Source organism: Balaenoptera borealis (assembly GCF_965194805.1).
Source record: "Balaenoptera borealis genome assembly, chromosome: 5".
Taxonomy (NCBI): Eukaryota; Metazoa; Chordata; class Mammalia; order Artiodactyla; family Balaenopteridae; genus Balaenoptera; species Balaenoptera borealis.
This window is the reverse complement of record NC_138862.1, coordinates 66,093,009-66,119,007: the sequence shown is the minus strand read 5'-3', so window position 1 is coordinate 66,119,007 and position 25,999 is coordinate 66,093,009. Positions and strand designations below refer to the sequence as shown.

The 25,999-nt window shown below is 35.2% G+C and overlaps 1 protein-coding gene across 6 annotated transcripts in view; it reads left to right on the top strand.

Annotated features, from left to right (window-relative positions):
- The window catches only part of GSK3B (glycogen synthase kinase 3 beta), a 201,724-nt gene that overhangs the window by 150,337 nt on the left and 25,388 nt on the right, over positions 1–25,999 (top strand). For 4 of the 6 annotated variants that reach the window (XM_082394944.1, XM_082394940.1, XM_082394943.1 and 1 more), the window contains 3 exons: positions 5,637–5,732; positions 14,440–14,478; positions 17,255–17,441. In XM_082394944.1, coding sequence (XP_082251070.1) covers positions 5,637–5,732; positions 14,440–14,478; positions 17,255–17,441 — 322 coding nt within the window. The remainder of the gene's footprint in view (positions 1–5,636; positions 5,733–14,439; positions 14,479–17,254; positions 17,442–25,999) is intronic. The other 2 variants (XM_082394945.1, XM_082394941.1) reach the window with 1 other exon arrangement.

Below are 25,999 nucleotides of genomic sequence, written 5' to 3'. Positions count from 1 at the left end.
TAAATGATATACTTAATATCCACCACTTGGTGGAGAACTCCTCCAGGTTCTTCTTTTTTTTTTTTTTTTTTTAAACTTTGGGTTTATTTTATTTATTTATTTATTTATTTATTTATGGCTGTGTTGGGTCTTCGTTTCTGTGCGAGGGCTTTCTCTAGTTGTGGCAAGTGGGGGCCACTCTTCATCGCGGTGCGCGGGCCTCTCATTATCACGGCCTCTCTTGTTGCGGAGCACAGGCTCCAGATGCGCAGGCTCAGTAATTGTGGCTCACGGGCCTAGTTGCTCCGCGGCATGTGGGATCTTCCCAGACCAGGGCTCGAACCCGTGTCCCCTGCATTGGCAGGCAGACTCTCAACCACTGCGCCACCAGGGAAGCCCTCTCCAGGTTCTTCTTGAATATCTTAAATACTATTTTCTCTTCCAGCTCTGTTCCTTCATACTTAATAGCGTCAAAATTTTTCACAGCTACCAACATTAAAAGCTGAAATTGTCTGTCCTCCAACCAAGTCAATAAACAGATTCTTTCATACCATCTCCTAAAATTGGTTTGCCACTGATGAGATTTAAATTTTTTTTTTTAAGATTTGTCTTTTTTTTTAAATTTATTTTATTTATTTATTTATTTATTTATGGCTGTGTTGGGTCTTCGTTTCTGTGCGAGGGCTTTCTCTAATTGCGGCAAGCGGGGGCCACTATCGTGGCCTCTCTTGTTGCGGAGCACAGGCTCCAGACACGCAGGCTCAGTAATTGTGGCTCACGGGCCTAGTTGCTCCGTGGTATGTGAGATCCTCCCAGACCGGGGCTCAAACCCGTGTCCCCTGCATTGGCAGGCAGACTCTTAACCACTGCGCCACCAGGGAAGCCCAGATTTGTCTTTCTTATGTTGTTTTTTTGTTTATTTGTTTGTTTTAATATTTATTTATTTATTTGGCTGCGCCAGGTCTTAGTTGTGGCACACAGAATCTTTAGTTGCGGCATGCGGGATCTAGTTCCCTGACCAAGGATTGAACCCTGCATTGGGAATGTGGAGTCTTAACCACTGGACCACCAGGGAAGTCCCGAGATTTAAATTATGTTCTAGCTCTGCTTCTGATTAGTTCTGACCTCTGAAAAGTTGTTCTTTCTGGGCCTCAGTTTTTCTCATCTCTAAAAATGTTTAGACTAGATTAGAGGTCAGCAACTGGGCCCAGGGACCAAATTAAGTCTGCTGCCTATTTATTTATGGCTGCTTTGTGCTACAGTAGTAGAGCTGACTAGTGACAGAGGCTGTATGGCCCACAAAGCCTAAGGTATTTACTCTCTGGCCCTTTAAAAAAAGTTTGCTAATCCCTTGACTAGTGGGTCTCCCATCTACTTTTCATCTCTGTTAGCCAGCCTGGGGAGAATGTGCTTTCAAGATTTAAAAGTGAGAAGAAAAAGAATAGAAAAATTATTATAGTAGTTGAATATTTGGCAAGAGAAATTAAACATAGAACAGACTGTGACATTGGAATTTCGCTTTCCCCATCTAATGGCGTTAGTGATTCAAGGTCATGTGGCAGTAACAAAGGAGTAAGGCGATCTCTATTGCCACTTTGTGGTAACATGCTAGTTTATTTGCTTAATTGCTTTTAAATAATTGATAGTGAATATGTCAATGATTCCATTTACTAGTTAGTAATTTTCTTAAAAGTCACAAATATCCACATTTTGAAGGTAAAGAACACAGTTAAACTGACCACTAATAAGAAGTATAATTAAGAATCTTTTTTATATCATAACTATTCATCAAAGCAGATTATTTCCCATTGTGATAAAGGATTTTTTTCCACATCCATGCACCTGGTGTATATCAAAGGAGAATTCTAGGTATGTAAAAAATGCTTAGATGAAAATGCCAGAAATATTGAACCTTAGTTAATTATATGTATGCTGACATGTACTAGTGTCTGCAACTGACTTTCAAATGCATCAAAAAATAAGGTGGATCGATATATGGATTGAGGGGTGGAAATGTGATGAAACAAATATGGTAAAATATTAATCATAGAATCGAGGTGGTATAGGCAAGGGCATTTTCACTATCTAAGAAAAGGTGCAACTCTTCTCATGTTTGAAATTTTTCATGTATAAAATTTTGGATAAATGTTTAGATCTAAGTGGTTGTGAGACAGTGAGTTTAGGGAGAATATGGGAGTGACTACACATATGCACACATACAGTATACCTTCTTGCTTTCACATAAAGTAAATTATTAAAATTTGTATTTTAAGCAAACCTTTTGTACATGTCATAAGTTTCTCAGCTGTTTTAGTGTATATTTCACAGATTTACTTCCCCTGGGAATATTCATAGGCTATAATGAAAAACATAAGAATTGAAACTTCAAGGAGCATCCTGCCTTTTAGTTATATAGTGTGTAAATATGGGACAGTCAGCCAAATGGCTGATAAGTTCATGTGATCTGTGTTCATACAGTAAAAAAATGTATTTACTAATAGATAGCATACAACGCTCATTTCTTTTGGCATTCTTACCAGCTTGTAGGGAGTTAGGACCATGCCTTGTGTTAACAAGGTATTGAATAAATATAGGGAGACTGTGCAAAAAATACTCACTGATTTGAGAGTGGGCATTTCTTAAGTGTCATTTCGTTTATTGTGAAACATATCATAATGCAAAAATATATTAAAATGTATTAAGTTTAAAGCATAATAATAAAGTGGATATCCATGTAAGTACCACTCATTTTAAGAATTAGAATTAGAAGAACTACTTATGCCCATCCCACTCACAGTCCCTCCTCCTACATCCTTCCTAGTAAGCTAAATAATCTATACTTGATTTTTCTAATGAATATTCCCATGCTTTTGATTTGGTTTTACTATGTAAACTAAAATATAGTTTAGTGTTGCCTGTTTTTAAACTTTATATAAGGCAGTTATACTATATGTATTCAGTATTGAGTGAAAACTCACCACTGCGTGAGATTCATCCATGAGGTATGTGTAGCTCTAGTTCATTTATTTTCATTGCTAGTTAGTATATCATTGTATGACTATACCACAATTTAGTTTATTTATTAATTCTACTTTTGGATTTTTGTTTTTGCCTGCAATATTATATTATTACAGACTACATATATATATTACAGACTATATATATATATATATATATGTATGTATCTAAAGAGATTCTCTAGGTTAGAGTCTATGCCTTAAAATGGAATTAGTGGGTTGTAGCATCATTGAAGGTATGCATTTCATTTTTTAAAAAAATACTTATTTATTTATTTGGCTGCATTGGGTCTTAGTTGTGGCACACGGGATCTTCGTTGCGGCATGTGGGATCTTTTGTTGTGGCATGTGGGGTTCTCTCTAGTTGTGGCGTGCAGCTTTTCTCTCTCTAGTTGTGGCACTCGCGCTCTGGAGCGTGTGGGCTCTGTAGTAGTTTGTGGCACGCGGGCTTAGTTGCCCCACAGCATGTGGGATCCTAGTTCCCTGACCAGGGATCGAACCTGCATCCCCTGCATTGGGAGGTGGATTCTTTACCACTGGACCACCAGGGAAGTCCCTGAAGGTATGCATTTTAAATACTCATTTTTTTTCAAGTCATTGCTGTTTTTCTTTAGCACTTAAAAAAATCTAGTGGAGTTGCATTTAGGAGGTAGAATTATCGATAAGTTCACTCTCCCTTCTTTTTCACTGTTTTCCCCATTACATGTTACACATGTACACCCTTCATCAAGGGTCTAATTTAGAACATAAGTGCTTGCTTTATTATTTAAAAATAAAAACTTTTATTTTTCATATTTTAAGTATAGATAGCTCCTGACTTTTAAATATCTGATAGTTACAGCTACAAAGATCAGAGATTTCCCTTCTCAATACACCTTGCTTCGCTCTGTAAAGCTGGAATTCTACTACAAGAATGAAATGAAGTTTATAAATATTTATCACCTCTAAAAATGTCCTAGTACCTCTTTGTAATACTTGCCTCCAGCTCCTCATAACCATGGATCTTCTTTCTGTCACTGTAGGCAGAAAATGTTCTAGAATTCCATATGAATTAAATTATACAGTAGGTACTTTTTTCGTCTGCTTTTGCTTAGTATAATTATTCATCCATGTTTTTATTATTATTATTATTATTTCTGACTAGTATTGCATTGTATTAATATACCACTATTTGTTCATTCACCGTGTTGTGGACATTTGAGTTATTTCCACTTTCTGGCAGTGGCAAGAAAGATGCTATGCACATCAGTATACAAGTCTTTGTATGGACATATGCTTTTAATTCTCTTGGGTCACTACCTAGGAGAGGGAATGATGAGTATAACTTTTTTACAATTCCACCAGCACTGGATGAGAGTTTCACTTGCTCTACATTCTCAACAAGACTTTGTATACATAGTCAGTCCTTTTAATTTTAGCCACCTTAGTAGGTAGTATCTTGTAGTTTTAATTAGCATTTCCCTAATGATCAGTGATATTGAGCATCTTTTAATGTACTTATTTGCCATCTCTGTGTCTTCTGTGAAGTATCTGGTCATATCTTTTGCCCATTTTTATAGTGTTGTCTTTCTGTTTTTGAATTATAAGAGTCCTTGTATATTCGAGATAGAAGTCCTTTGAATATGTTTTGCAAATGTTTTCTCTCAGTCTAGCTTACCTTTTGTTTTCTTAAGAGTGTCTTTTGAAGAATAAAACTTCTAAAATTTTGATTAAGTTCTGCAAGTTTTAATGAAGTCTACAGAAGTAGAAACAACAACAACAAAAACCTAAAATTCTTACTTTGCCCTGATTGTTCACCACAAATCAAGTACTTATCATTACATTCTACTCCTTCTGCACAACTATCCTTGAATTGTAAATGACTTAACATTTTATTTTAACAAACTTGTTTTATATCAGGCCCTAGAGTTATAAAGATGGGTAATAAATGTCATCTTTCTTCAAAGTACTCATTTTAGTATTTAGTGTTTCTTCCCATCATCTGCTTTGTGCACTCAGGTCCATATACTTTCCTTTGTCTGGTGCCTAATACAGCTCTGGAGGCAATGAAGTACTCGATATATTTTCATCTTGTATTATAGTTAGACTTTTTTCCACACACAAATAAGTAAGTTTATCATAGCAGGAAATCTCTTGTTCTTTGTATCCTTCATATACCATAGTGTAGTTCCTAGTACACAGGGACACTCACTTAATATTCAGTGATTGAATGGAATTATTGATGACCATGTTTGACTAAGATCCTCCTAAATATCAATAGTTTATTAATAATAAAACCTTTGGCTTACTTTACTAAATGAATAAAAGATGCTCTCATTTCAGATGCCATCATTGCAATAGATTGTTTTTCTAGAGAGAACGAGGATGCCTGATTTTTACTTGAATATTTTTGAGTGATCTTTCTTTTACAAGCCTGATTTAACATTACTATTATCATAAATGTCTGTATACGGTAGTATACCATGGGTTCTGTAGTCAGTTAGAAATTAAAGTCTTTTTATAAAGTCTGCTCTGTTTAATGAGCTATGTATTTTATAACTTTGGAATTCCTTTTTCCAGTAAAACCAGTACATTAAGACATAAAGACTATATTTGTAAGTATATAGAAAAATATGGCAATAACTTGCTTTCTTTATCTAGGTCCTGGGGACACCAACAAGGGAGCAAATTAGAGAAATGAACCCCAACTACACAGAATTCAAATTCCCTCAAATTAAGGCACATCCTTGGACTAAGGTGAGTCAAAAGAGTTTTTTAAAAAGCACATTAACCAGTAGTTAACTAGAAGTTGGATTTCTCTTTGTTCTTAAAGTAAACTATTTCGAGACTAGATGGCTGCCAGAGTACAAAGTACAATAGCACTTCTGCACGTAAGATAATTAGATAGCTGTACTTCAGTGTTTCATTGACCATATAGTTTCATCCCCACTGACTTCCTGTAGAAAGTTTCCAACCTGGGTTTTTATTTGTAGGATGAGGACAGTACATATACATAGCATTCAAATAAAGAATTTCATTAGGAGCAGGATCTTATATATAAATTTTGACTACTTAAAATTCAGAAGTAATTTCTTTACATAGAAGTGTTTATTATTAGTTCAGTATCATATAGCATATGAAAATATACATTTTATATATTATTATTTTTTAAACTGTTAATATATAGACCTTATTATAGATGATATTTTGTGTTCTTTTGTTTACTTTCCTATTGGTGTTTTGGGAGCAGGAATAAAATGAAGATTTGATCATACTAGTAATATACATTGAAAGCAATTAATATGTCAACATCGTGTCACTAGCCATTGGAAAAGCCTAACCTCAACATTTAGACGGAGCCAATTCTAAGAGCCATAAGTACTAATTTATGAGAAGACTTTATTTTTTGCTTTGATACTTAATTGAAATGATTCTAGAGAGATTTTATTACAAAGTTGTTTTCATGTCAGTTTGATTTGTGAGATTGTATGCAGAGGAAAAAGAAAAAATCTCAATAGGGTTTATAGCTAGAGTGAATCTCTCATTTTATAGATTCTGAAACTCTGGCTAAACATGTCAAATGACTTATCCAAGATTCCATAGGTGGCTGTGACAAAGCCAGGATTAAGCTTCTTCTCGTGTGTGTGTGTGTGTGTGTGTTTAATGCCTGGTCTTTTAAACTTCTAGTTACGTGCCATGCATGCATCCCCCTTCCCAATTTACATATATTTCATTATATATTTTGTGGGTTGGAAGTTTTCAGCTTTTTAATATGTATTTCAAGCAGAGACTTTGTATATTTAAAAAAATATATATATAACATGTTTTGATCATTGACAAGTTCATTTAATTGGTTATAGATCTTTTATAATAAGAGGTGAAGTAATTTAGGGCTAGGTGAAATAATTTACATTTTTAGATTAAAAGTAGGTGTCTTTCTCTAAGGTGTATTATGATTCAAGTTACTTTCCTTTGAGTTATCACTATCTTCACTTCTCTTCACCTCTCTTCACCTCTCTTCACGTCAGAAAATCCTCTTATTACTAATTATTTATTGTTTAGAATCAAAGACCTCAGTAATATTTTAGTGCCAAAACTATAGGTTGTAGCTTTCACTGACTAAGATGTTGCCCTCCCCCATCCTCTTTTTAAGTTTACAATAAACACTAAATATTCTGAGGTAAATCATTCTTTGGTCTTTGTACTTCAAGTTTATTTTGAATCTGGGTCAGAAGATATTTAGGGTCTCTCATTCATTCTAAACTCAGAGAATCCTAGGTGGCCTGTTTGGATTTAGAAGCTGAGTTACAGTTTGAATCCAGCAAAGTTACTCCAAGTTAAAGTGTTTATAACAAGTGATTTCAACCATGTTAAAGAGAAACGAAAAGCAAAGAGAATTCTGTGTATTGAATTAATACAGGGAAATATTCCAAAATGCTAACAGTAGTTAGGGTAAGAAGAGTGTAGGTGATTTTATTTTCTTTGTTCTGTATTTCTGTATTTCCATATTTTCTTTAATAAGCATGTTATTTTTATGAAGAAAGAAAAGTAAAATTCTTTTTGGTTGAATCTAACCTACGTATTCGTCACATGTATAGAGTTTCTGACCAATATAATGCTGAAATGAGGTCATGAGATCTTATTTAGTAGTCCTTGTCCTCAATTTTTTTTTTTAAATCAAGACTGACACCGGTATTAGTGTGTGTCATATTCTGCATTTTTTTCCCCTGGATTATATCTCTTCAAGTATTAGCCGGGATGGAATGTGAGGAATGATTTATTATAATTGCCATGCAGGCAATAGAAGATTTGTGGTGAATTTGCATGCTTTACATCTTCTTTTGCCTTTGTGGATTCCTGATGTTTCTATATCTTACACTAATGCTTTTCAAACTTGAATAAACTATACAAAGCCCTTTTACTTGTTTGTTTTATTTAGGCTTCCATTCCTGTACCATGTGTAGAATAATAACTCAATTCCCCCACCTATTTTGTCTCTTCAAACTCTTGTGAACTCTTCATTCATATATGTAACATAATTGGGTTCTCACTTGGTACAAATGCATTTATTATGTAATAGTACACTTATGTTAATTTCTTAATAGAGCACACCATTAGGTTGCTGTTATTGTGGATGTAAACACAAAACCAAATTCAGACATAGAAATTCCATGGCACTACTATGTCATCCAGGTGATCCAGAATATATTGATTTTTAAAACTAGATTGTTATCAAAATAATAATACAAAATTTTAAATTTCTAGAGGGAACTCAGTCCCCTCTCCCCTGCCTTGTGATAGTGAACACCAACTTCAGAAATGCTCTCTTATGCTAGGCAGCCAATGGAGTTATTTTTTTAAAACATACAAAATGTTCTCTAAAGAGAAGAGCTTTTTGCCTTTGGAGGGCAGGTAAACGGGAGTCTGGAAACAAAACCTGCTTTGCCTTTATTGAGGTCTTCTGTTAAAACCCACTTTAGCCCCGTTTCCTGAAGCTGTGAGCATGTAAACCCTCCTTTCCTATGCGGCAGTGTAGTACAGCTATATCCCCAGATCCGGGAGCTCTTGTTCTCAAAAACTGTAGGCAGACAAAAAGATCAAGGGAGAAAATGTCTACCGTGGAAACATTGAGGTGAGGGTATTAAGATGTGTAAGAAAGATAGCAAACAGAAGAACAAAACAATGAAATAATCCTAGTGTGATATATAGCAGGAATCTTGAGAATGTAGAAATCCAATAAGATGCCCTTGACTATTACTTAATAGCCATAACAACCTAATTCATTGGATAAGCATTTGAGGCTTAAGTTGGAAAGGAAATATGTTCTAATGTTTTGAAACAGGGACCAATATTGAGAGTGACGGTGGGGAGGATAAGTACCTCCCCACTGGTGTATGGTGTACACTTAAAAGAATAAAAGCCAGATGGGAAGCAAGAGGAAGTGATAATAAAAGTAAATTGAGAATTAAACAGAGATGGAGATTGGTTGGAAGAAGAGAAGAAGCTGAAATATTCTGCATTTGGTACATGGAGATTTGGTCAAATGACAGTTCTATTAGGTATGAAGTAATGATCTAGTTTAAGCACTTCTCCCATTCTTTGTGCCTCAAATTTTTTTTTATTTTTGTCTTTTTTGTTTTGTTTTGTTTTGTTTTGGTAAGATAGCAATTAGCTGTTGTGTCTTTTCTCCAAATTCTTTTGAAAACAAAATATGCATATAAAGGATTATTTCATTTTAGTTCAGAGTAAATGTAAAGATTGTACCTCCAGTGTAGTTCTGTGATTTGTCCTCTCTATCTCCACTGCCCTGACTTTAGTTTAGCCCATCATCGTATCATAGAATTGTTAAAACAACCTCCTACATCCTGAGTTCCCTCCTTCATATCTTTCACACCCTCATTGCTGTCAAAGTCAGCTTTCTTAAAAGCACATGTGATACTGTCACTCCTATTTAAAATTTTTCTGATTCCTCATTGCCTTTAGGCAAATTTGACATACTATACACATAAAGACAAGAGTGATCATGTGTCCCAATTTATGCTTGTCCAGTGAAATTATTAATGCCACGTTCCTTCACACTCTTCACTGTCCTAGTTTGGGTGACACATTATCCAGTCACTCTGCTCCTAATCATTTCTGCTTTTTCTTTCCAGAAAGACAAGAGATTTAGTTCTTTGTCCTGCTCTTAACCTTTCCTGAGGCATCTAGTCCGTTAAACCCAGTCTTTCCCAAGTGCTCCAGCTCCTTCACCCTTAAATGCATACAGTTAAGCAATGAATTTAAAAGCTTAGTGTTTAGTTAGGGTAGATTAAGGGTTTCTAATAAGGTTACATTGTAATAGTTATATAAATTTCTTCCCAATTTTGAGTAATGTTTTGTTTAAAGTTAAAACAAGTATTCCCCTTTATCCCAGTAATAAGTAATCCTGTGAGGTCAGTTAGATAATACAGATGTCTGTATATTCTTTCAGAGTAATGAAATTCATAAATGATATATCTGGTTAGTAGGAAGTAGATTAGAATCCCAAGGGCCTTGGTCTCTTTCAGTTGACCTAGTGCTGCTGTTTAATATGTTAGCTACATATGACAGTGTTGTCCTCACTTTGAAGGGATCACGCAGTCATGCTGAATTTTTTGGTCTAATCAAACTGTTCTCCTAATGGTTCCCCAGAGAAGCCACATTCGTTTCTACCTCTTCCTAGTGAACACTTAGAACGTTCTTTTTTTCTCTGCTTACCAAGTCTTGACCTTCTGTCAAGACCTCAAATCTCACTTCTCCCGTGAAGCATTTTCTAATTATCCAAATTCTACGTGATTATTCCCACCACATAACTCCTGTAGTACCTATCAATTCATACCATATGTATTATAGCAGTTTCTAATTTCTCTTTTGTAATAATAGTAATAAAATGAATATCTATTACCTCAAAATGTTTGTTGCTGAGTTTTTGGCATACCATGAGTATGTATGCCAAAACTTAATATTAAGTATTAAGTTTACTTAATAGTTAATTGTCTTTAGGGTATGTGAGGACCTTGGATCATTGGTTAAATATCCCAGAAAGCCTTATCTACAAAAATCAATCCTTACATACTTGATTTCTTAGAACACAGGCCACATGCTGTGAAATGAATGAATACTAGTGTTTCCAGCTAGCTAATAGAGTAAGCAGAAAATTGAGGTTATTTCAACCATCAAGGACTCAGACCAGATGAGCTGCTTATTATATGTAGTATTCTCTATGCCTAAAGCTAAACCAAAAAGCCCCACTATAATTTTTTTTAAAAGACTTTCTTCATAATGTTGGTTTTTATTCCCTGAGCCTTTGAATACAAGATTTTTCACTTGGTAAACTTACCTGTTCTAACTACAGTTTCACACTTTACCAAAAATGTCTTCAGAGGGTCTTAGAGAGCGCAAAACAAAAATTGCTGTCAAACTTTATTTTTTTGCAAGTCCACTCTGCCTTTCTGGTCTATCTGCCTTGTTTTGCTCGCATGTATTCCAGAAAGCATAAAACTGTGTTGGGGATTTCTGTTGGTTCCTAAGTCTGCCACTTGTCTGTTTTGTTCTATTGCTTAGGTAATCAATTTCTATATTATTACTCAACCCCATCTGCATGCTGACCTCAACTAGTACATTGTCACTTGTCTCATAAATATACTACGTTCTCTACTGAATTTTCTACCTACATCATCTATTTTCCTATGTGAATAGACCTCCTCACTTTTCTGTTTATGCTGGCTTTACCCTTATTTCTTTGGAAACTTGTATTGCACATTAAAATCCAGCTACTAGTGTGGCTAGTCCATATGTGGGAAGAATAATATAAAAAAGAAAGAATGCTAAGACATAAGTTTCAAGATCACTTGTGGGGAGCAAAAGATAGGGTTGAGGGTGGATTGAAAAAGAAGGCAAAAATCTGTTTCTGACTTAATCAATTGTTCTTTAAAACACTTATCTCTTATGTAATCAGTGCTGTGCTGGCTACCATAAAGGATGCAAAAGAACTAAAATATATAGTCCTCCTCTTTGAAAAACTTAGAGATGATATAACTGACTCAGTTGAAGCAAGTATTGAATAATATATAACCATATACTTGATTATGTGCTATTGGTATTCAAAGGTGTTTCACATACTCTAGGTATTATAGGGAAGATTTCCAGCGTGGGTGGTGGAGGGAAAAAGGAAGCCTCCTTTAACAGTGATAGAAGGGCTATGGGGAGTGAGGGTGGGTACTGTTGAAGGAGGATTTAGATTTGCTTAGGTGTCGCTAAAGTTAGGAATTGCTGTAGTTTAGGGGACTATCCCTTAAGATAAGGAGGTGTGGATGAAAAGAAAATATTATATTCTTAGGAAGGTCAACCTGACTATAGTAACCATTTTATGAACAATGAAAGATTAGATTGGATAAGTGGACATTTGGTAATTCACACTTCTATAGTATAGTACTATTTTATCAGTAAATGAGATTAGAGGGAGAAATTTCATTTCATAGTTAAATGCTGATATCAACACACGTATGATATTCCTTATGTGTATTAGAGCTCAGGAAAGTTCCATAAGCCTTTTAATTAGTGCAGCTGAAATGTATTGAATGCTGGCTCTGCTGTGGCTAAGGAAAGGATGTTTTTGTTTCTTATGAATTACGTACTGCACATGAGCACTTCAGTAGACTTAAGTTCTTTTCTTAATTAACTTGTTTAATTAACATAATTAACTAGTCAGCAAATCCATGGCATTGTCTCACTTTTAGTCCTGTATTTAGGCTTACAAATTGCAAATAATTTTATATATTAGGGTTGCTCTTCAGGAGTGTTCATGGTGTATCAGTTTTTAACATTGGATGCTTGTGTATTTTGTGTATGACCAGAGAACAGTGTCTGTATTGTACATTTATCACAATGAAAACTTGGGAGGCGTAGCTGTTCGAAACAGGCACAGTACTTGTTCTGCATTCTACTTAGATTAATTATCATTGCCCATAGGCATTCTTACATTGCTCTGGTTGGCTGTTTAATACAGTGGAATTGTTGAAAGCTGATGCTATGAGAATCAACCATAGGCCTTGATGTGGTATATATGACCATTTATAAATGGTAATTTTAAGGGGCTTATGATTCAGTCATAACAATTAGCTCCAGGTTGATATTTGATGTTTGATGGCAAAAGTCTATTCTAGGACATGTAAAGGAGAAAATTACCTCTGTCCTTTCTGAGTTATCCAAATGCAAGTTTATTTTGAATAATTCTTCTGTTAAGGACTCGTTTGCATTTGTTCAGTACCACAGAGAATTTATTTTGGAAAAAAATGAATTTTTTCTCTTAGTTTCTTCTATAGGCTAGTATTTGTGATGAGAGTTTGTTTCAATTTAAGAAAATGAGTTGCTGCACAGGTGAGGTAGTATTTGAATCACTTAAAAGTTCATGTCAGTGTTTTGGTTCTTTTCAGTTTTTCCTTTCTCTTTTGTTTTCTTTCCTTCTTTTGTTTATTTATTTTTTGCTTTGTTCTGTTTTGTTTTATTTATTTATTTTTGGTTTTAGTTTTTACAGGGGGTGTTTTGGGCTCTTCATGGCCTTGCTGACATTCTTGGCTGGCCATATTTAGTCTGCGCACTAATTGTTAGTTGGCCCAGTTGAGTCTTACTTTGTGCTCTCAGTTTTTTTAGTCTGGTTTTCTATTTTTGTCCACCTGGTTGTGTTTTAAGTTCATGAGAGATTTTTATCCTGATGGGCCGGATTTTAATCCGTGTACTAAATTTTAGTCTGCAGACTAAAAATAATCCGCGGATTATTTATTTTTGCAAAATATTTAATTCCCCCACTGGAAACTATCCTAAAAGAATGTTAAATTCTCTTAGAATAGCCAAGGGAATTCACAGCTACTGGTGAGGTCTGCCATTTTTTGTTCTCAATACCTAGACATAATAGACCCTACTACCTCCCTTTTGCATAATTGGCTCCGTTGTGCCTAGGTGTTGGTGTACATTACTATGCATGTCACCTATAACTGTGACCGTCCCTTAGTTGTATTGTTCATTGTATATATTTTTGTTTAGCTTTTGGTGGGTGAATTGGGCATATTTGCAGATGGAACTGTGTTGAATTTGTAGTGCTCAAAGATATAGAATTTTTTTCAGTGAGTTTTTCCAAAAAGAAAGAATGTTCATGATTTTTCCTAAGTAATGGGTGCAAGGGTATCAGGGGGCAAAGCCCACAATAGAAAAAGTAAGTTTATACCCGCACTCCTGAGGTGATATGTCAATTTCCTGAAGAGTCCTCTAAGATAATGAGAATGTCAGTAAATATCTCTTAGCAGGGAAGTCAATCCAAAATGGAGAATAATCCGCGGTGGCCTGATCCTTCTTAGCTCACACAAATTGAAAATATCTGGCTTGAAATCTATAGTAATATAAATTAAATATATTTATTACTTTTCTCTCATCACTAATAATTTAGAAAAAAATGTTTATACTGTGTACTGAAATTCATTAATAGAGAAAATTAGCAAATTGAGAACTCGTATCTTTAAAAGCAGTCTGATATGCCCCCTCCCAAGCCATGTCAATGGACAATGAATCCAGGTCGTAGAAGACCAAACACTTTACTTTGGGAACTTTACTTCTAGATTTCATTTTGATTTTAACTTTTTTTGGTTTTGTATTTTTTTAATAAACGCACTGGCATCGGAACATGATTAACTAAAATTAAAATGTTTCTTTACTGTGCCTCACCATTGCGCAATCAAATTTTTTTGCATACACTGTGGTGAAATAATTTTTAAAACTTGGACTTGCTACTGTGGAGACTGATGTTTAAAGTTTATAACTGTATAAACATTTTCTATGTCCCCCCCCACACCATGGATTTCTTATAACATTGGATATATTTTTCCTTGCTGGACTATTCTCTTTTGGATTGACTTCCCCTGTTTGGATTATTTCACTGCATTCTCATCTTTAGGATTCGTCAGGAACAGGACATTTCACCTCAGGAGTTCGGGTATGTACTTAATTTTTTTTTCCCAAAATTTCAGGGCAGGTCTATAAAACTAGGGGGAAAACTTTTTTTGAAAGGCTAGTTATTCATTCTTGAAATGTAATAGTAAAAACAATGTAGGTAGCTGTGATTTCTGTTTTTACTCACTGTATGGTATAGGTTTTGCTTATAGTATATTTAGATTGTCAGTTTCCTGAGTGATTTATTGACATCTAATCCGAAGTTTAGGAGTTGAGGGGTTTAAAAATTATTATTTTTACGAGAATAAATATGACAAAGATCCACAGAACCAAAAATTCCAAGTGTTAGGCAATTTAAATGAGTAAGGAATGAAAAGCAGCAGAAACTAAAAGCCAAGGACTTCCATGGCAGTACAGTGGTTAAGACTCTGTATTTTCACTGAAGTGGGGACGGGTTCAATCCCTGGTTGGGGAAGTTCCGCATGCCGCACATTGCGGGCCAAAAAAAAAAAAAAAAAGCCAAATCTCAATAGTTACTGGTTTCCTTTTCTTTAGACACAAACATAATTCAGAAGAGCTATTTCTAGTTTGGCCTGTAATTTTTGAAAGTTGCATGCTATCACACCCAGTCATATGGTCAGAAATCTGGACTTTGGGTGCACTGGGTTTTGACCCCACATAATTTTCCACTTAACTTTTATCCATAGATTACTGAACCAAGACTTTTCTCATCAAGAATCTCTCAAGGGGTTTAAATTAATAATGGATACATTTTTAAAGGGCAGGTTAAGTCTTGATTTTAGGCTCTTGGAATGAATTCTTTTCTTTATTGTTTTTAACTCTTTGATACTGTGAGTTAGGATTCCCTGGCAAGAATAAGCTAATATGTGTCTTAGTACCAACATGGATGGTCACTTGTAGCCAGTAAGAAACCAGAAAGATGTGGATGACTTTTTTTTTTAATAATCAGAAATAAGCTTACAATACTGATTTATTAATAGCAATAACACAATTTTTTTTTTTCATTTAAACTACACTCACTGTCTAGCTACCCTGCATTTAAATGTTAGAAGATATTTATTTCTGCTTTTGGTGGTGGTACTTTTAATTCTACTTATGTGTTACCATATTGGTGCAGAGACATTTTTATTAGACTAGCTAGCAAAATAAATCTGTATGCTGTCAAATGCAAATTGCCCTCAGGGATAAAATATGTCAGTAGTGCTTAATATTTTTATGAAAAATTTTCTAAATATTTCCACTGATTATTTTCTTTCACACTTTGATTATGGTTCTGGCTGGGGAGCAAGAAAGGGGAAAATGACTAAGAACAGTGTAAGATCTAAACATTTCAAATAATACAGTAACTCCTTGACTGAGGCAAGTCAGATTACTCAAAAGAATAAAGATAAAGCAGTTTTTGACCTTAGAGAGAGGGTTTTCTAACAAGCCACATAAATTAACTAAGGCCTTTAATGTTTGGAAATAAATTTCTAATATCCTACCCAACGAATTTCTCAATTTCCATGGAAAATATCTTTATTAATAATAAACTTTGTGTAAAAACAAAAGGAATAAAAAAAGATTTTCAGAGTAGAGTACTCTTATAAATAGTCTCTTATAACCTAATGAGTTCTGTAGTAGTAACCAGTTCTCCTGCTTTCAGCCTAGGCGAATAGCCAAATGTTACATGAGCCTTTCTCTTAGGAAAACTTAAGCCTCCCACGCTCCTCTGTGCCTTGTCACAATCTACATGTCCTTTCCTTACTTTTAGGTCTATTTCCCTCCATTTTTACACATCTCTTTCTCTTTATGTGTCTGTCCACCTCCACCACTGCCACTACTACACCTTCTATTTGATTCTGTGTTCTTCCTGTCAAGGTATATATGTTTCATTTTTCTTTAGTTTCAAAGGCTTTCTGTTCGTTTGTTTTTCCCCTTCTGCTGTTATTCTTTAACTGTCCATAATTTAGAACACAGTATATTTTTCATAGTTTCATGTATTTATTAGGAGTTTTAAGACATAGATGAGTAGAAAGCTTTCTATTCCTTTCAGCAAATTTATTTGCATTTTGCTTCAGTATAGCTTTCAATTTACTTTTTCTGTGAGTTAATAGCTCTTAATGAAAAATACATTTCTCTATTCCTGATTAAAACTCTAGAATATTTATTCAAATGAGGGTAAACTGGCCGTGTTCATGACAACAGCTACCTGAGAAAACAATTTTGGACATTTTACGAAGTTCTGGATATTCAAGAATTTCTTCAAATAACAATAGTCTCTGCTTATTGAAGAGTTAATACCAAATCGTTAATATTTATAGACCAAGAGTAAAACAGCTTTTCTTTTTTAAAAGCTATTTATTGCCAAAATTTGAACAGTGCTGTCCATTATCCATAATCGTTGCTAAAAAAATCACACAAAAGAGGCAACCTTTTGTCTATTGCCACAGCAGTCAAAACTTTAAAATTAATTTTGTATTCTTCTAGTTGTGCTTGCCTCCAGAACCCAGGCTTTCTTTTGTGCCTGTCACATTTTGTGTGCATGTTTGATTGTACTGCTTTATGATTAGTATATATAGATTTTTTTCCATTTCCCCTAGTTTTTTCTCTGAGCTTTTCTCATATAGTCTTTAATTAGCAGTTCACATCACTGTGGTAAATCATATGCAGTTAACTCCTTTCATTCTAGAAGGTTCCTTTCACAAATGCAACCATGTTTTTGTACATGGTGGGAATTAACTCAGTACTCAGAGGATAATTTGCTAAGATTCTTACAAAGAAACATTAATTGTACCTTCTCTTTTTTTATGCTGTAGGTCTTCCGACCTCGAACTCCACCAGAGGCGATTGCACTATGTAGCCGTCTGCTGGAGTATACCCCAACTGCCCGATTGACACCACTGGAAGCTTGTGCACATTCATTTTTTGATGAATTACGGGACCCAAATGTCAAACTACCAAATGGGCGAGACACACCTGCACTCTTCAACTTCACCACTCAAGGTAACTCCTAACACTTAATTCTTTTACCATTTCTGGGAAAATTACAGATGTGTGTGAAGTGACACTCTGTTAATTAAATCTGTGTAGGATAAAAGTAGGCATATTAAGTACTTATGCAGGTAGAAAGCATCCTATCTAACCACTTATTAGGCTACCACTTGTATGGTTTTGAACAAAATAATGGCAGGTAAAAAGTTTCAAATAGGCATAGCTTCTCTAATTTTTAGCAGATTATGATAAATCTTGGCACTTGGAGAAGTTATATAGAGATTTCACTGAGTGAGGTTTATCACTAGTAAGACTAACGTATAATTTAACCTTCAGCTTTGCATCTGAAACTTAGAATATTAAAATTTCTTGCTTCCCAAGGATTTATATCAAGTTTTTTTAACCTGGGAATAAATTGGTGGCTGTATTTTTGTAATTTTAGACATTATACAGAAGGGGAAAACTAGAGTCCTATAAACCCCTTCTTGGAACTTAATATAACTTTATATATAAGGGATGTAGAAGAGAAATTCTCATCCCTTCTGGGACTTGGCATCATTGCTGCTGAGAAAACACTGATTGGAAAACTAAGTTTGTGCATTGGTGGTTTCTAAAAAGCCCAGGGATGGTCATTTCTTCACCATTTCTGTGTTCATTTTTCATTCATTCATCAACCACACTGCCTTTGATGATATGATTTTCTTCCTAAACTGAACATTAAATGTGTACAATTCCCTATAGATAAAACAAGGAATAAATAGCTTGTTTTGATTGATTAGTCAAGCTAAAAATGTAGAAGGGGGATGGAGAGCTTTCTGTGATGAGGAAATAGATATATTTCCTTTATTATAAAGCCCAATTTTCCCCCCATATTTAAACTTTTCTAAAATTGATTGTGGAAAAATGCGCTGCTTAAACTTTAGATTTGGGACATCGAAGTTGCTAGTAAAATAGACCTGGATGATTCAGTTGACTATAATCTTAAGCTGTCACTATTACATAATGCTGGCAATGCTGATGTAGTCTACGTTCATCTAAGAAAAATGTTCAGGTATCCTGGGACTATTAATTTTGACTAGGGCTGATCAGAAATCATTTGGAATGTTGTTTTAAGTCCTGGCTATGCCTCTCTAAGAAGAATGTTAATGAATGCCAGGTAGGGTATACAAAGGAGCAGAATTGGATATAGAGCCTGGAAAAGTGAAGACTTAACGGACTCCTGAGAAAAATACCTCAAATAAAGACCTCAGCCCCTGGCATAAATAGAGACTAAATAATATTATTGATGAATCAATAAAGAAGTTTTCAACTGGTAATAGTGGAACAAGCTGTTTTCAGAATATTGATCTGTATATCAGGGAAAAGCTGGATGATGTCAAATATTGTAGATAAGATGATTCCGATTTGGCAGAAGGTTAGACTGGGAGACTCTTGGCCTCTTCCAGAACAGAAATTCATTGATTCCATGTCATACAAGTTTTAGACCTCTTGAGAAAATAAATTTTATTTTTAATTCTTACTGCTTTTGTTTTAATCGAGTAATACATGTAGATGGAAGAAAATGTTGAAAATGCAGAGGAAGTAGAGAAAATTAAAATCACAATCCCGAAGTAATTACTTTTAGCGTTCAAAATAATCACTTTTAGCATTTTATGGTGTAGCTCTTTTCAATCTTTTTTCTAATGCTAAAGCTGGTAATCCTTGAATATAAAGTGATCCTCTATTTTCCCATGTAGAAGATCCCAAAAGGGTTCTTTTTGTTAACTTGAATATATTTAAAATTATATATTATATAAAGTTAATATTAGGTTAGGAATTTTTTTTACATCTCAAATTTCATAAAACAATTTTTTTCAAACTCTATATGCATCTTTTACATCTGTGTCTTTGTTATCAGTAGAGCTACTTTTTGAACCATCTATATAGTTTTTTAGGTTACATCACCTGAAGTTTTTAATATGAAGCACTTTTTGAATCTGTCTGAGACCACCATTGGAAATTCTACATGTATCCATTTACATAACATGATACATTGTTTTCCTTTTTGTACTGTAGGTTTATGTTTATTGGCTGCATAATATAATTATTTAGTGGATTGCTTTTTAAAGTGGTATCTAAAAGGCTTTTGTATGCAGTGACATCCAGTGGAACTGTGGAGTCTTGACATCAGAAACTACTAAGTCAGTGCTAAATTTCATTTTTTTAAAAATTAATTAATTAATTTATTTATTTATTTTTGGCTGGGTTGGATCTTTGTTGCTGCCCAAGGGCCTTCTCTAGTTGTGGCGAGCGGGGGCCACTCTTCATTGCGGTGCGCGGGCTTCTCATTGCAGTGGCTTCCCTTGTTGCAGAGCACAGGCTCTAGGCGTGTGGGCTTCAGTAGTTGTGGCTCGTGGGCTCAGTAGTTGTGGCTCGCAGGCTCCAGAGCGCAGGCTCAGTAGTTGTGGCGCATGGGCCTAGTTGCTCCGCGGCATGTGGGATCCTCCCGGACCAGGGCTTGAACCCGTGTCCCCCGCATTGGCAGGCAGATTCTTAACCACTGCGCCACCAGGGAAGCCCCAATGTGCTAAATTTCTTTACCTCTTTTTTTACCATTTTTGTCAGGTAACTTTAAAGTTTCCCAAATTTTGAAGGGAACCTTGATTGAGTTTTTTCTCATGCTAAGTATCTTCTCCAGCAAGTACTTTGTTTCTCAGAATACACAAATCAAGACAGCCCCTTGTCAAGTGAACAACTTGGTAGAAACTCAAATGCATACAAGATGATATTTATGATGGATACATTTTGGAGAATAATTCTCCTTAAATTGAGACATATTTTGATACATACTCTTCAATGTGTGTGTGCACCTGTATGTGTTGATTGAAAATGAGATGCTGCTTAAACCTTTCTTTGATCAGATTTAAAAATCCAGGATTCAGCTTCACTGTTACCATGCACCATTTTGGAAGTAATTACATTTGATTCTTTAGTCACTGGCTAATAATTTTCTATTATTACTAAAGAAAATAAAATTTAAAACAACTAGGTTTGTTATTTTATGAATTTCTAAACTTTTTTAAAAACTGAGATAAAATTCACATAGCATAAGATGAACCATTTTAAAGTAAACAATCCAGTGGTGTTTAATACATTCACAGTGTTGTGCAGCTATCACCTCTGTCAAATTCCAAAACATTTTCATTGCTCCTGAAGAAAACTCCGTACCCATTAAGCACTCAGGCTCCATTAATCCCTCCTTCAGCCCTTGGCAGCCACCAGTCTGCTTTCTGTCTCTATAGATTTACCTATTCCGGGTATTTCATATGATGGAATCACATAATGTGAGACCTTTTGTGTCTGGCTTCTTTCACTTAACATGTTTTCAGGGCTCATCCATGTTGTAGCATGTATCAGCATTTCATTCCTTTTTATGGCAGAATAATATTTCATTATATCATGTCTTAATCAGTTCAGGCAACTATTAACAAAATACCATAGACTAGGTGGATTAAGCAACAAACATTTATTTATTTTTTAAACGTCTTTATTGGAGTATAATTGCTTTACAATGGTGTGTTAGTTTCTGCTGTATAAAAAAGTGAATCAGCTATACATATATCCCCATATCTCCTCCCTCTTGCATCTCCATCCCACCCCTCTAGGTGGTCACAAAGCACCGAGCTGATCTCCCTGTGCTATGCGGCTGCTTGCCACTAGCTATCTATTTTGCATTTGGTAGTATATATAAGTCCATGCCACTCTCTCACTTCGTCCCAGCTTACCCTTCCCCCTCCCCGTGTTCTCAAGTCCATTCTCTACGTCTGCATCTTTATTCCTGTCCTGCCCCTAGGTTCGTCAGAACCAATTTTTTTTTTAGATTCCATATATATGTGTTAGCATACGATGTTTGTTTTTCTTTTTCTGACTCACTTCACTCTGTATGACAGACTCTAGGTCCATCCACCTCACTACAAATAACTCAATTTTGTTTCTTTTATGGCTGAGTATATTCCATTGTATATATGTACCATATCTTCTTTATCCATTCATCTGTCGATGGACACTTAGGTTTAAGCAGCAAACATTTATCTCTCACGGTCCTGGAGGCTGGGAACATCAAGATCAAGATGCCGGCAAATTCAGTGTTCAGCAAAGGCCCACTTCCTGGTTTGCAGATGGCTACTTTCTTGCTCATATGGTGAAGAGAGATCACCTCTCTTGTGTCGCTTCTTATAAGGCCACTAATCCCATTCATGAGGGTTCTACCCTCATGACCAAATTTCCTCCCAAAGGCTCCACTTCCAGATACCATCACATTGTGGATTAGGGCTTCAGCATATGAAGTTTAAGGGGATACAAACCTTCAGTCCATAGCATAGGAATATACCACATTTTGTTTATCCATTCATGTACTGATGGACATTTGGTTTGTTTCTACCTTCTGGCTATTGTGAATAGTGCTGCTATGACCATTGTGTACAAGTATGAATTTGTTTGGATACTTGTTTTCAGTTTTTTTGAGTCATATGGTAATTCTATGTTTAATTTCTTGAGGAACCACCAAACCATTTTGCACAATGGCTTGCACATTTTACATTCCTACCAGCAATGTTACAAGGGTCCCCATTTCTTCACATCCTCACAGATACTTGTCTTCCTTTTTTTTTTTAATAGCTGTCTCAGTGGGTGTGAAGTGGTATCTCATTTGATCCTAAGGCTTACTGCAATATAATGATTTAGAACCTGGTAAATACTATTTACCTGTTCTTTAATAAATTGTGTTCATAAGACAGATTAACATGAAAGTAAATTGGCTTAGATTTTAGAATATGGTCTCTAAAATATTGGAAGGAGTTTTGTGAGTGGGCAGTTTTCATATTGTCAAATAATAGAATCAACTAAAGTAAAGAAAAGGCTCACTTTAAAGAGTAAATAATTTAATTCAGACTTTGTTCACACATATCTAATAGTTATAAGTTTTTAAAAAGGAATGAAGAATGTTTTATTTTGATATTTCAACTTTTTATATTTGCCCAGAATATCAAACATAAATATGACTCTGTGTATGTCTGAATGTGCATATGACTTTGAGGAGTTGAAGAATATGTGTATACATGGATGTGGTATATGTAGACGTGGCATGCAATCTCTGTGGCTGTCAGACTCTTTATGTGATTCTGTGGATATCAGTGAAAAGGATGTGCATGAATCTTTGTACCTCTTCGAATGGGCCCTGTGAATATATCCTTGAATTGGTTTTTCATAAAACTCAATGTATTAAGTTGAACATGACATCATTTTGTAATATGGCCCTTCTTTATTAAAGTTGTTAAATGCTGCCCTGTCTTAGCAGCCATTCTGAAACTGGGCTATGATCACTTAGTAGTACTTTCTCCCTATCCTTCTAAATCACTATTATACTTGAACAGTGTTTCCATATAAGGACACAGCTGTCCAGGAAAGAGGTGCTACTTGATGTCAACAATTTGTGTTATTTCTGTTTGATCCTCCCTATTCTGATTTTGGAGCAGTCTTTGCAAATAGTCATCTTATTTACTAAGGCAAAGATGTAACTGTTGTGCAGATGCAACTTTAAAGCACATACTAATTAATAGCAATTAATGGATGATCAGAATAAAACTGGCTAATTCAAGAGAATGAAGAAGGAGAACTGACTTTCCAGTTGGTTGTATAGCTAGAGAGAGTGCAGAGATAGGAAACGTGGGGGCAGAGGTAGGGGGGGATGGAGGGTGTCATTAGTGAGGTTCTGCTGTATGTAGGTAGAATAAAATCCTCCTCCATCCTTACAGCAAATTTTCAGTGAAGTCTATACTATTTTCCCCAGATAAACTAAAGGTAATCCCTGATCTACATATAGTAGGTGCTCAATGACTGTTTGAGTGATTGATACCTGCTACTTTAAATACACACAGTATTTATTAATTCATGCGACCTGTACTTATTGGGCATTTCTAATGTTCCCTCTAGTTGTTGGTACTGTTGTTTTAATTAGTCAAGTAAACCTACCATATGAACAGAACTATGAAGATTAAACACTTGAATAGAATATAGTAAAGCTTATAGCTAACTACAATTTGATGTTTGTTACTGTGCCATGAGTAAATAGCCATAAATGTTAATTAATATTACTTTCATATAATCAAAACAAGTGTTTCTGTGATCAGCTAGAGGGAGAAGAGAGGTGAACAGATATGGGACAGAAAACTTTGAGATCCTTCTGACCTTCTGGATCCATAACTATTACACCTCTCTTTTTTTCTGGCACTGGGGCTTCTGTGTTCTAGGATCCCCTGACTGACAGTATTACCTGCATCTAGGCATTGGAAACCAGGACAGACCTTTAGCATACCATACCCTTCTTTCCCTTTCCCTCAGTAATTGGATCTCAAAGGTTGAACATAACTTAATCAGACCTTAGGAATCAAATAGAATCAGGAAATCCCAACAGAGATCGATTTTTCTCTTTGTTTACCAATTCCTTACCTATTCCAAGGCTGGAATATACTGGAAATCAGTAGTTTTGTATGTTTAAAGATGTGTCTCCAGTTAATTCCACCACACACATCCCCAGTTCCAATTTTCTAGCCTAATTTTATGAGATTTTACCAAGTAAAATTATTTTAGTAAACATTGTCCCCCTGAGGGCATCGGATAGGATGGGGGTTGGGCAGGTGTAAGTAAAGATTATCAACTGTTTACATTAGTGTGACTTAGTTTGAAGAGTCTACTGCTCTGCCACTTAGCTGGGTTATCTGAGGGAATGATAGTTTTGTGGGGGAACAAGGAGGAAGAGTGGCTTATTGGTTAGGCCAGAAGAAGGGGGGACTGCTTAAATGAGAGTTAAAACAATATTTGGAGCATTCAGAAAACAGCATGCAAACTCAGGCAGACAACGGATGTCTTGGGATACAGGGACAAGAGTATCCGGACATGAGGAAAACAGTGATGAGACAGCAAAGGGGTTCCAGAAATCAAGTGGAAAAAAAAAACAGTAAAAGGAAGAGTAAGAGAAAAGCAAAGGGAATGGGGGAAGGATCAGAGAAAGAGTTTTTTTAATGAGTTTAGGACTGTGTTAAAGAAAAGGGAGTGATGAAAACAGGGGCTGAGGACAAGTTGGGGGTGGGCAACAAAAGCAAGTGTTACAGAAGGCCAGCTTACCAAAGGGTTATACTTCTTCATCTGAAAGCAGTAGACTACTTATTTATAAAATCTGTTGTAACTCATTATTTGTGATAATTAGGAGGCTCCATATCTTTATAGCAATGATTTTTAAACCAGTTTTTTTGTTATGAAATAGTGATATGCATAAATATGGTCAGCCCACCTGCTTACCTGGCTTTTTATATCCTGGGCATTTTCTTCTAGCCTGTCTTACCCTCAGCCACATCTAAAGTGGACATAGTATATCACAACATTGTTAATGGGCTATACTCCAATATAAAATAAAAAGTTAAAAAAAAAAATAAAGTGGACATAGTGTTTCAACCACCTTGAGGTAATGAAGTATCTTCTAATATTCTAACCTTGAGTAGGGACTTTTTGGTTTTAGATTTATTATAATTTACAATAGCAAGAATAAATTTACATAAGATAGGAATTCTTGATTTATATGTAGGATATGAATCAAATCCTAAAGAGAAACTCAAACTGCTCTCACTTGCAGTGCCCCTCTTTTTTTTTTTTTTTTAACTGAAATATAAACCTTTCACGTGGCTATCCCTGTTTTTCTATTGTGTTCTTCTGGGTGAAAAAATGGCTATAAAAGATCTTGATAAATGGACTTGAGGAAATTTGGGTATAAATAAAAGGATTATTCTAGTAAATAAATGAGAGATGGAGCTGTTTATACTTATCAAAAGAATTGGTATCAGAATTATTCTTTAATATTTTATGAATAATTTAGAAGAGGAAAATATCGAGGTAAGCTGTACTCTTCTAGGTATTGAAAGCTAAACCAAGGAAGTACACTGCAAGGGAGAGCTTAGGAAATTCATGAGTGCCAGTAAGAGGGGGCAGGTTAGTTTTAGTTCCGGCAACTAGAGTACTACTGACATACAGTGTTGACTGTATTCGAAATTTTAGGATCTAAATTATCAATTATTTATGAGGATTATTTTCCCTTTCCCTGAGATTTCAGTGTCTCTGCTGCCTCGACTGTACTACTGGAGAGAATGTGGAATGTTATAGGAACAAACAATGAAAAACTAATGTCTGGACTTAAAGTTCTGTGTGTAGTTTGGACAGATACACTTCCAGGAAGACCAGAATACTGGTGGTATGTGATTTATAACCAAGGCAATAAAGATATGCAGTATTGCATATGGAGTAAGTCAGACCTAAAGTCTCCTTCCCAGTCTCTCTCTAACTAGGTGCAGATCTTGGCCAAGACACTATCTCTGAGTTTACTGATTTAAAAAGATGAGGTAGTTGGATTAAAGGATATTCAAAGACACATACAGCTCCAAAATTCTGATTGTAAAAATGTTGACTCCAGAAAGACAAAGAAAAAATGAGAAATAAAGCTAAAAACATAGAGCATGAAAGGGTAAGATATGTAAAATCATGGT